The 12,837-nt window shown below is 44.0% G+C and overlaps 1 protein-coding gene across 7 annotated transcripts in view; it reads right to left on the bottom strand.

The window, feature by feature from the left end:
- LOC143172137 (E3 SUMO-protein ligase PIAS2) overlaps positions 1-8,444 on the bottom strand; it is a 36,944-nt gene extending 28,500 nt beyond the window's left edge. For all 7 annotated transcript variants that reach the window (XR_012997304.1, XR_012997305.1, XM_076361391.1 and 4 more), the window contains exon 1: positions 8,362-8,444. Coding sequence is in view for 5 of the 7 variants with exons in the window: in XM_076361391.1 (XP_076217506.1) it covers positions 8,362-8,385 (24 nt within the window). In the remaining 2 variants the exon portion in view is untranslated. The remainder of the gene's footprint in view (positions 1-8,361) is intronic.
- Between the last annotated feature and the right edge of the window lie 4,393 nt (positions 8,445-12,837).

The following is a 12,837-nucleotide window of genomic DNA, read 5'->3' as shown; positions in this document are numbered from 1 at the left end:
AGTCAGTTTAAAGCGAAGAAACAAAGTGTCCAGGGTGAAGGTTGAGTTTGGTTGTGTTTTTGATTTCAAAGACTTCTAATTGTTTTCACACTCAAAAATAGCAACAACAACAAAAAAATAATCTTAATGCAACCCATGCAGTGCGATCTTAAATTCAGACAGAAGCATAAGCTCTAATATAAAAATCTGTCTCACTTCATGAAACAAAAAAAAAAAAATCAGACAAATCAGTATTATCACCTGTCTTCCAACACATTTTAAGAAATAAAATAAGCAACTGTTCTGCACAGTTTATTCTGAAACATCCTTTATTTTGTGCAGCATGTTAAATGCACACATAAACAGTGACAAGACAGGCACACCAGGTTTCACTCTTGAAAGGATGGCACGGCAAGGTGGACACTTTTTTAAAAAGCTACATTATACCATACTAACAAACTGTTTAACCAATGCCATTGATTCTTCCAGAATATCACAGAAAACTTCCTGTCCTTTTCGTATCACATTCTGGTATCGTGGGACACAAAAATCTCTTCAAAGGAAACAATACTATTTACTTGGTTATCAGAGTTAGTTGTGGAAGACTGAGGATTGAACTATGAAGTTCATAAACAGAAAGAATATCATTTAAAAAAAAAAGAAATAAAAAAGCCCACTACGCAAGAGGAAGCAATCTTCTCCCCCCCATTACTACAAATGAGTAACTTAGCATAGGTGCATCATCTCACATTTTTGTGAGCAAGCTCTCTTTTCAGAGAGGTATAAAATTGTCCAGAATTCTTCTAAGTAACTTCCTTCCTATTTCTGTGGGACTCTTCCACCGTAACAAGGAGGTTAAGTTTTAAAGATGAAAGAACGTCTGACTTTAGTTTGTACTGCTGCACCGTACCAGCTCCAGACTCAAGGACTGGGAGATGAAGGCCCTAACAGAAGGTATGAAGTAGTAGACATCTGGGATCATAAAAGATGTTTTTAAAAACAACAGTTCAATAGTGCATTGTTGACTTTTAAATAGTAGTCCAATATACAACATTTAAAGCTTTGGGCACTGATTTCAGAAGGGATACAACTCAAAACACAATGTTTTGGGTTTACCTTCCCTACTCCTTACTATACAGTTACAGAGTTTACACCCACGTATTCTAACATAGATCTGATCTCAACTAAAGTTTTAACACAACTATGCTACAACCACACGGTCAGCCACCAAAAAGACTGAACTCCCCCTGCGTCCCCAGCTGCTTGCTCCCTATTCTCTCCTTAATGTTGAGAAAATTGTTTTTACAGTAAGACAGATCAGGGAATTGAGCCAGAGGAAAACTGAACTTGTGCCATTACAAGACAGCAGGAGCAAGCAGCCAGGACCTGCCTTTTCAAGGGCCACATTATTCATGCATATCAAAACAACCGTCTAAAATACTATGGTAGTACTCTTATCAGGCACAGCCTTTCCTCATTATTGAGGGGACAAGGTTATCCTATTTCTGAATTTCAACATTTCCAGACGGCCAGTTTGGATACGGTGATGCTTCTATCAAGTAGCTGTCAGGGAGCTAACCCAGCAGTCTTCAAACTGGTATTCCCCCAACGCCCCATCTATAAATGCACCACGGATGCAATCGCCAGTGAAAGCAGTGTCACGTGAGGCACTGAGTGGCTCACCCTAACTTCTGAAGAAGAGACCAACCGCAGATATCACCTTAATTTCATCCCAGCAACTTCTCTCAACAGCAAAACGATACAAGAAGAGAGGAGATGGAGACAGAACTCCATCCAGTTTGCAAGTTGCTGGAGAAGGTTAGTTTCCACCTGGCATTCCCCTGCTACTTTTCCTTAGTCTCACAGTCAAACAGGGTGAAGAAAAGAAAGCGTTTCCGTATTCATAAAAAAATAGCTTGAAGTACTGCAACAGCTTTATAGTCATGCCACATAAAAGAGAAATTGTGTTAAAAGGTAATACTGATAATGAAGAATTTACTGAGAACTTCATGTTGCGTCCTTCCATAAATAGTTGTATAAGCTTGATAGCAACGTCAGCTCCTTTATTTCAGATGCAGGCAGTAAGCGCGATTCTGGATTCCATAATCAGAATGCAAATGAGTAAAATAATCCTTTACATTGAGATTAAGGAAACAGCATGTATTGCAAAATACTGTCTACTACCCTGCCTGCTGCCTTCTGTGCATTCCTGCAAGTTAATCAAGGTGAAATGTGCGGTCAATCACGCCTTGAAACAGCCAACATTTTATGCAGAAATTCCACAAACTAGCATTTTGTTACAAGATGGATTTCATTTTATTAGAAGACACAAGCTGGCTTCAATACCGTAAGTCAGAAAGATTTTAAATTGACACCTCCATTAAAAATGCTTGGGAGTATTAAAAAAAAAACCCACAACATAGTTTTGTCCATCAATGCAAAAATCTTACATATGCTTTTTGAAAGACGTCTTGCGAAAGTGAGTTTTACTGGAATTAAACAATGGCTTTTGCAACATTTTCCCCCTAAAGCTGATTCTACATTCCCTTTAGGGCAACCACCACCACGTGCATGAAAACGCAAATAGTCTGATCTACACATTTTAGCTTATTACTCCATTTACAGACATATCAAACTGGACACTCATTATAATCAACAAGGTTTTATGGAGGCATAACATATGCTTAGGAGCATTTATAATCATGGTGCAAGACAGATACTACTTCCAACAAACCCCACCAAGTTATTTTCTTTTGGGGTTCCAACAGTATTGCAGAAGACTGCAGCCTAGCTATTAACATGCTTTTCACATCACTGAATTAAGATTAGACATTCAAGTTGTGTCATGTAAATGCCATCAATTTTCTCTTGAGAGAAGTTCTTTACAGCTGCAGAGCCCAATAAAAAACATTTTTAACACAGAAGACCAGAGCCATTTTGGTTTTAATGTTTCTCTGTGAACACAAAGAGTAGTTTGACAGAACTTTAAGGAAGGAAATCAGACCGGATAATTCAAGTACTTTTATATTCCAGAAACATTTTTTTGCCTGAAATTCATACTTGAAGGTCATAAGAAGTTTCACAGGGTTTTTTGTTTCTTATTGTTAAACTATAGCAACCATGATTCATAAGCAGAAATATTGTTCTAAAGCATTAAGCCGTAGGTGTATCTGGAATGGCATTCATTTCACAGGGATGATGATGTTAAGGAGTCCAGGAAATGCTGACATGCCACTGAAATTAAGGGCGGGCGTGTTTCAGAGCAAAGTAAGGGATCAAACATATCTCAAACAAGAGGTACGTGATTCTCCACACTCCCCCTGCCAAAGCTACCTGCAATTCTAACAGTCATTGTACTTACATATATAAATGAAAGGTAACCAAGAATGCCTGTTAAATTCTTGACGTGTCTACAATAAGCACCAACAACTGTAGCTTCTAGGGCAACTGCAACTGCTCAAGTAGTGAACCCTACACTTGAGCCTGCAGAAACCATCCAAGTCAACTCAAAAGTTCTAGTCAGTCTCCACCTAAGAGTTCTGCTTCAGCCCCACTGGCTTCCAGATGTTTTCTGAAGTGTCCGAAGCCTATATAGGGAAGGACCAACCCCACAAATCCTCACTCCTGACTTTAAGCCCTCTTCTGGACACTCATAGCAGAGAGGCACATTTGTGACATCTTTTGCAATAAATTTGCATACATACTGATTTACAGTGGGCTAGAAATGGGTAATACTGGTAAGAAAGAGCAACTTGTGTCTTGGGATGGTTGAAGACCTCTCTGCTGACCCTGAATACAAACATAAATGTAATGTATTCTGGAAACTCATGTAACTATAGATAAAAAACTGCAAGCCCTGGGAAAGAATGAAGATGTCACCAGTTAAATCTGTGGAAGTAGTACAGCACAGTAAGAGCAGCTCTGAAGAACACAACAGTTGGTGCAAACAGCATGACCATCAGGTCCTCAGTATTATGGGGATTTTTTCTTTAGACTAACTCTAGCCTGGCTCCTAAATTAGGCATTAGTCTTCAACGTTGCACACGCTTAATATAACAGTGAAAATCCTAAATCAAAGACTGGCGTTCATTTCACATAAGATGCTCAAAACAAAGCTTGACCCATCTCACTGCAGCCTCATTTTTTAAGTACCATAAACTATATTATCCCTTTCCTCTCCCCCATCACCGTATCTCAGCACAATCATTAGTTGTTAATTATTCTAGATACAACAAGCTTTGAAGGTACCACAATAAGCCTCACTGGTCTGAAAAAATTACTATGCATCTAGGAAGGGGAATTACGTACAGATACAAGATAACAGTATATTCTCATAGGTTATTAACAGTATTTTATGAGAGGTTATCTTATTTAATACACTCAATGTTAATTGCAACCTAGAGATCACTACATCACCAACAGAAACTTCTCAATATCTATTCTGTCCATCATTGTAACTTTATTCCAGATCACCATGCGGATTTTGATTTCTACATCAAACCCCCAAACTGATGGGCATATACAATACAATGTTATTAACACAGCTAAAATAAAACAGAGTACAACAGAGTGTTTGGCAATGAGCTTGAAGAGGACACGTGAAAATAGCTCTCTGTTTTCTTCTTGGCTAACAATTTAGCACTAAGCACTGCTTCACCTGGTAAACAGGCAAACACTGTCCATTCAGACTGGAAAAATAAAGCAAGAGGAGTGGAAAGACACCGAGGCTGGTATGAACGAGAGATCCAATACATACAAGTATGAGACTTCAATTTCTGTATTTTAATATGGTATCTGAACCATATTGCTCTTCGCATTTGAATCGCATGACTTCAGTACTGGGTATGCAAGAGCAAAAATTAAGCGTGGGACTTACTTTCAGCATTTATAAGCCCTGATTTTCCAGTAAATTCTGTGTAATCTCCCCTTCCACACAGGACATATGAGCACACTTCCACCTCTTCTCACCAAAATGAGTTTTTTCCACAATGGCCATAAAACTGGTCGCTAGTGTCACACAAATTAGTTTTGGCACAGGCATATTCATTGGCCTATAAAGAGCTTCCCCCCCCCCCCCCCCCCAAAAGATGAAACTAACATATTACTTCAAAACCCGATTAAATACAAACTGTGAGACTGAAGCTGTTATCTTCTAAACTAGGGGTCTGCAATGTTTCAAGCATAGCGTGCGCTCTGTATTATTTGTTTCCAAATTAGAGTCAGGATGCCAACAGAAACCTAGGGGACCCAAGAGATGTTTTCTCTCTCTCTAAAAGTAATAATATATAACCATCCTCTTATCTGCAGTATTTTGCTGGGATGCAAACCATAGCTTCAAGCCAAATCTCGGTCAGTTCAGAATTTGTTGGAAGCTGGAATCATTTTCTCACAGATGGCTCTCAGAAGGAGCTGTAGTTCCCCACTCCTGGGCCAATTCTGTTCAAAAATGTGTTCACATGCCATCTCTGGCCTCCACACCAGACTGCTGACTTCTGTTCCACGTCTGTCTATGCCCATGTAATCCTTTTGACATTCATCGGGCTGCTCGTAAGTGAGGATTATGGATAAAGGCATGAGCCATGTTTAAAAACACATCTGTGAACAGCAGGTCTGGAAATTGTATCTCAAAATACAAGAAAGATACTGTTGTGCTCACCACATCTTCTCAGCAACTCCCTAATAGTCCAGAAACTGGTAGCCTACAGAATTCAATAAACACTACTAATTAAGAGTTAATCCAAAGGTCTGGAAGGGTAAGCCTTATACTGGACATTTTCACCAATATCTTGAAAAGTAGTGACTGTGGTTACAGCTACTTCCGAATCCTTTAACAAAACCGAAGATTTCCAAAAGGCATGATGTAACACCAGGTTTCTTTGAGTCTCTTTGTTTTCTTTCACTGCGGCCTCTCAATTATAACCCTTTGGTCATAGCTCCTCAGAACTTTTACTTTGAAGATCCAGAGGATGGCAGGGACGGTACTAACAAATATTAAAACAATCCTTTGCCCTGAGAATAGAAAAATGCTGCCCCTGCATGTTTCCCTCAAAAACAGGATTTAAGAGAGAACTCTGACCTCCTGCCTTTAGTCAGTCCTTAACGATTTACTAAAATAAATTCAACTCTCCAAATTGCCCTACTGGCCTTTTATAAGGCAGGTAGAGATCACGTACTGCAGGAAACTGCAAACAAGAGAGCAGCAAACAATACTGCCATAGAAACGTTCCATAAATTAATCTATAAAGCACCAGTTTAAGATCACTCCTAAACATCAATCCGTGAAATCTGCTGGGGGCGGGAGGAGTCTCTCTCTTCTTTGGCCAAAAGCAGGAAGAATTGGTTGTCTAAAAAAAAAAAAAACCAAACTTGAACCTGCAAACCAAGTGCCTGGTATTCAAGCAGACACGTCCAAATGTATCATCTTTATTTAAAAAAAAAAAAAAAGGCAGTAAAGGCCTTGAAGACACAAGGCAGACTACTATATTCTCTTCCGAAAAATATCAAGAGCTTTCCCAAAATGGACCATGAATTATCATCAGCTGGATGTTGAACAGACATTTAGAGAAGCTCCAGGCTAGCAGATTCATTTCACCAGCACTCCAGTTTACAAATGAGATGAATGGGAACATCAAAAGACGTTTCTTCAGACTAGTATTTTTTTAGCTACTGATACCTATTGTTTTGAGTGACGAAAGGGCAGTCCTGTAGTTGGCCTGAAACCCAGTTCCCTTTTCCCCCCACGCTTCCCGTGTTACTTTTGGCAAGCTACTCAGGTGCATATATAATTTCAAAGGTATTTAGGTACCCAATTCCCAGAGTCTATCAATACTTATGCATGTCTAGATAAGCGATTATAGCGCTTCGGAAAATGCAGATCACAGCTCCGGCTCAAGCCTGGAGAAGAGGAGCTACACTAAGAAGAGTTATCACTGCTACAAAGTTTGCACTGGGGGGTTAGCCACCTACGTAGCTACAGCCTTTGAGAGACCTTGGAAAGAGGGTTGAAAATTAGTCAGGACACTAAACAAGAAAACATGTAAACACAAACAAGTTAAAAAAAACCACAATGTTTAATTTAAGAAAAAATAAGCCAGCCCTTCTTAAACCTAAGATTGAGATAGAGCACTCTTGTCCTCAAATAAAGAAGCTCAGTTCTTTCCGTGAGATTTTTACAACCGAGCTCCTCAGCTACACTACAGCCACTTCAACCCAAGCGGTGTTAGTGCTGGAAGAAGCCTAGGAAGTAGGAAATTCTCTGGTGATTGCAGCGTATTTCCCACTGTTGGTCAGACTACAGTCAGTTCAGCCATCAGACCTCTCTCGACACTAAAGCCTAACTCACAGTGGTTCCTATTCAACTGACTTTTATTCCTTCTGTAGGAAAGTCTAGGTCGGGGGGGGGGAGTTTCAGTGTGCACGTAGCATACCCTCGGCAGCACTTCTGCAGGTGTGGATGCTGCAGAAGGACAACGTTCTTCTTCCGAACAAAGATACTCACAGATTATTCAACACAAGGAAAGACAGAAGCGATGTAGTCGGCTCTTTGTGTACGCACCTTAAAGTATGAATGGCCACCCCCACCACCAAAAAAAAATCTGTTACAGAAAGTCCACAACTGCAACATAAAAGGCATTCAATTGAGATAAAACAGGTCTGAAAATAAACACTACTGGATTTCACACTTCACAGGCGCAGTTTTCCCGGTTGGAAAGCAGTTAACGAATTTTCAAAAAATTCAGTAATTGTTAGCATTTTCAAACATGCAGTAATTATTCGGCATTCTCCCTTCGGTTCGCAATAAGGGCATCCCGGCCCCGGGCCCTCCCGAGGGCGTGGAGCCCCGCCAGCGCCATGCGAGCCTCCGGCACCGGGCCGGGGCCCAGCTTCTCGCCCGGTCGGGCCGCACGCAACAGCCGAAACGGCTTTTAAAATGTCGGGGGGGGGGGGGGGGGGAGGGGGGGAACGGACCCCACCAATATCACAACCCACAGGGCGAAGATGGACAGCGGGCTCCCCGAGCCTCCCCTCCCGGGGAAGTGACAGGGAGGGTTCTCCTCGGGCAGAGCCAGCAACGCCGCCGGCTCCCGCCGCCCCCCCGACCGCGTTTCAGGGCGGCCCCGCTTCCTCCCCGCGGAAGGCGCAGGCGGCCGCGGGGCCCCGGTGGTTTCCGGCCCGCCGTTACGGGCTGCCGCCTCAGCGACGGGCGCTGACGGCTCAGCGTCCCCCCCCCCTCCCCCGGCAAACACCGAGGGGCGCGGCGGGGGCTCCCCGTGAGGAAAGGCCGGGGGAGGGGGGTGGGCGAGGGGGCTCCCCCGCCGCGGGAACGGCCGGGCGACATCTTGGCCCGCGTCTCCCCCGCCGCCGCCTCTCTTCCCTCCTCACCCGCAGCTCCTCGAAATCCGCCATTTTCTACCCGCTGCTGCTGCTGCTGCCGCCGCCGTCGCCGGGCCCCGCCGCCGCCGCCACCACCATCGTGCACCCTGTGCGCGCCCCCGGCACGTGACGGGGGAGGGCGGCTCCAGCGAGGGCGGGAGATGGGGGGGGAGCGCTCCGCGCCGCCTCCCGTGGCCGCCTCTCCGCCCGGCGGGGCGGCCCTGAGGGAAATCGTGAGGGAGAAAACAGCCTCTTTTCCTACACGCACCCCCGCCGGTACCGGTCCGCAGCGCCCCTTACCGAGCCCGGCTCCTCCGCGACCCCCGGGGTCACTAGCAGGCCCAAACCCGCGGGGCGGTAGGGAAGAGGCGGCTCCTCAGGCCCAGCGGGGCTCCGGCAGCGGCTCCGGCCTCGGCATAAAAACCCAAACGCTCCGGGGACTTCAGCGTGAGAAGGGAGCACCCGGAGGGATCGCACCCCCTCCGGGGCTGCCGCTTTCCACCTCTCCAGAATTAACGCCGCGGAGGACATACCCTAACACCGCAGAGGACATACCCAGCGGTGAAGCAGAATTATTATAGTCACACACACAAAAAAAAGGAAGAACGGCAAATAACGCGGTCTTGCGATTGAAGTGTATTAAATGGAAGGGTTGGGCTTGCGCTGTGATTTGATAGCTTTCTTAGTTTTATCCATCTCGTCAAAAACATTCTCATAATTCGTGTTATAATGATGATGTGACACATTTTATTAATAAAAAATGAAGCGAAAATGTCACTGGCAGCAAGCTTCAAAACCAGATAATGGGTTTCCTGCTGCAAGGGAAATGTTGAGACATTTACGGAAAAATAAACATTGAGGTGCAGCTGAGAATATTATTTTCAAAAGCAGCCAGAGATCATTATCTAGTCACAATAGTTACCTAGTCACAATATTCAGTTTCATTGGCAACTGGGCCATTAAACCAAAGAACTGATTTACTGCAATGAAAAAAGGGAAAGACTGAGCCAACAGGCAAGCAGCCAAACCGCCTCGAACGAGAAGCTGGAGAGAGACGTTGGGGAAAAAAAGGTCTGAAACACAAAATATATTCGCCCATATTAACTAAAAGGCAGCAGTTTTTGCACGATTGACGGGCTCGGCGTGGTACCTACAACCATAAGGTATCTCGGGAACAAATACAAGTACTACTACACCAGGAGCTTCTTAACGGGCCAAGAGACAGGCCGCGTCGGCAGCAAGCTCTGCTAGGAGGGATTCTGGCAGACAATTTTGGGAACAAATAGCTGAGCTTTTATAGAGGGTACCGATGCCCGCCGTACACACCAGCTATGGTCACTCGCTATCACTACAAGATCTGGACACACAGGAACTCCATAATTCATGTTATTAGCGGTAGTTTTGCAAATAGGAAATAGCCTTTTGAGGCAGGCTTTCCTTTTTATTTACTGTTAGCTAGGCCAAGGTAAACCCTTAGTTCTGCTAAAGCTTTTAACCATAACCACAGATAGCTAGTCCTTCTCTGCATGAACTCGTTCTGTGCTTGGTCTCATGATAGTCATCTTCTTGAAGATTTAAAACATACGGACTTTATTCATTTCATACCCCTTTTGTTAGACAAAACCAGGAATTCGCAGCCGAATAAAGCGTGCTGCCTGCCACACCGCCACGCGAGTTCAACTCCCAAGTCCATCAAACGTTTCTTTTTCCCCTCCAATTCAATACCAGACTGAAGGGGCAAGCTGCAGGTTAGGATCTCTTAGATCATTAAAGCACACACCAGCACAGCCCAGACCAAAGCCTTCTCTCTTCTTCTTTGAGCACACCCTCGCGTGTTTCTTCCTTCAAAACACACCGGGAAACACATCAACGTTCAAACTCGCACCAGAGCCGGGCATTTCTTTTTCTCATGTACGCTCACCTCTCACTTCATAACTACATCTTTCAACCTTCCCATTCATCTCATCCCCAACAGCCGCTGGGATAAGAGCAAACAGATTATAGTTTGTATTTTAACGCCTCACATGCGTAAGATAATAAGAGTTTACGTTTTAGCTTAGCCTAATTTTTTGCTTGAAGAAAAGAGTTCCTTAGAGGTCTTCTCTTCATTATATTTTGTTTTCCCCCAGCTTTCCCTCACAACCTTTCTCCTACTCGTCACTGGGGTCATACCCTTGGAAAAAAAAAAAAGTACGCCGTACTTCTGGTCCTCCTCAAGCTTTTTCCTAGGTCCCTACCCCACGAAAGCATAGGGCGCAGGCCTATGCTCTCTCTGTTATCTCCACGCCAAGGTTTCTCTCAAGTCTCCCTCTTCTGTTTTTTCCAGTAACTAAAATCAGTCTCCCCTTTTGCTCTAGCTCTTCAGAATCCCGCTGGTTTTTCAAAACTCCTCACACACGCATCAACCCCAGACTTGCGCTCCCCAGATACCAGGCCATCTTAGCTTACCAAAGTTCCAACCTTCCCAACATTTCTTTCCACCAAACTTTTAAGAAACCTACCTCAAGCATCAGACATTCTTCCAGCTTCTGATACTTCTGCCGCTGCTTCTTCTTCTTCTTCTTGCACCTCAACTTCCGATACGTCTTCCTTCCCCTCCTCTTTCTCCCCTCACAACCCCCTGCCGCAGCTCCTACAGCATTCCCCCCACTCTCCCCTTGAGTCCTTTCTGATTTTGCGATACGAGTTTTAAAACTCAGCCCAGCACTAGCCATCGGAGGAGCAGACAACCTGCCCTTCTTCAAGGCAGCCAATTCGTACTCCCATCTGATAGGGTATCCCTGCAGTAATTGGTTTGTTCTCCCAATAGGCTCTAATTAGGGTAAGAAGGGAGCCTATAGGTGCTAAGCATCCTGCCCCTAAATTGAGTTAGGCTTGTTAGGAAAAAAAGCAAAAAATACGTCTGGGCTTCAGCCTTCTCTAGTAATCTTTCTAGGACTGTGCACAGTATGTCCGTGCAAGCCCTGACTCTTCCCACAGCTGTGTTACCTACTGAAATCCAGACATCTGATCATCTAAACAAACTCTCCCTGCTTCCCACAAACACGCTGCAGACAGTTAAAAACAAAACGACAAAAAAAAAACCCAACAAAAAAACAACCACCCTACAGCTGCTCCCAGCATTGCAGCAATTGCAACACCTCAACAAACTCCTCCTGTGCTGCTTAATCAGCCGCTAATAGACAACCGAATACGAATTACAAGCAGTGATAGGACTGGGGGGGGTCTGAGATGACTGGGTCAAAGGCGGATTTTTTTGTGTGTGTGTGCTGTGTTTAAAGGAAAGAACTTTATGAGGCCAGCCTGAGGCTCCTCCGTCGTCTTTCCTATCCCATAGCCATTTATTTTTTTAATGTAACACTAGAGAAAGTGAACGGCAAAAATGTTAATGGGGTGGCGCTCAATGCCCACACCCCTCTGGCGTTAGGTCCAGAACTGTCGAAGCGCAGAGGCTCACAGGCCCCCGTAATTGCTCTGCTGCCCATAAATATATGGGCTCTGCTTACAAGACAAGACGTTTCGAGTTGGATACTTACTCTGTTTATTGGAAAGAAATCGTACACGTGGGTGCTTTCTATCTGCACTTTCTGTGCAGCTAATCGACAAAGCAGAGCTTACATGGGAAATAATCTGTCTGTTATGTGAAGACATACAGTGAAGTTTTATTAACTAAAGCAATGCCAGACTCAGTAGACATATATACAGACAAAATGTAAATTAGAAATCTGATTTGTTCCTCTTTATATTCTAACGAGTTTTGATGATGAAATACATGTTAATTAGTTTTGCTTGCCTATCCTAACATACCAGGGTGATACACCTATATTTTGGTTATAAGCACAGCAGGGAAATATTTAAATGTTTGCTATAAAGTTGTTTACCTGACCATTATTATTTTTATTAAATGATGTCTACTGAATGTAAGGCCTAGGTAACGAGTGCCCTAGCAAGGTTTCTTTGTAGGTTCTTCAATTGCTTGGGGACACCTTGATCCTGCCAACCAGCACTGTTCAGCTGCAGAAGTCTGCCCTCGCAGATTTAACCGCCGGAGCTTTCGTGGGGGTTTCACAGTCCTGAACACAGCCTCCCTGACTGTGAGTGTGCGTTTGTCTCCAAGGACAGTTTGGAAGATTCGTTCACAAACGTACGGTGAAAATTATCCTCACGTCTGTGTTCTAAGGAGTAGAGACTCTCTTTATCCATCAAAACAGTAGCAAACCACATATTAAGATACCACTACCCCTTTGAGACGTGGTAGAAAACTCTCTCCAGTCAAGCAAAGGCACAAACCCAGGCTATTCTCTCGACAGTAATGATATGATCTTAGCAACCTAATTGGGATGGCTGGAATCCTAACTTCAATTACAGGAACTTCTCTTTCACAGCCATGAAACAGAAGCACCCAATAACGGCAAACGAACACATTACCTCCTCTACTACCACATTAAGGCCACAAAATTAAACACAAAGTCTAGTAGGAGAGGA

This window comes from Aptenodytes patagonicus, chromosome W (genome assembly GCF_965638725.1).
Source record: "Aptenodytes patagonicus chromosome W, bAptPat1.pri.cur, whole genome shotgun sequence".
Taxonomy (NCBI): domain Eukaryota; kingdom Metazoa; phylum Chordata; class Aves; order Sphenisciformes; family Spheniscidae; genus Aptenodytes; species Aptenodytes patagonicus.
The sequence above is the reverse complement of the archived record's forward strand: the minus strand, read 5'-3'. Positions and strand labels throughout refer to the sequence as shown.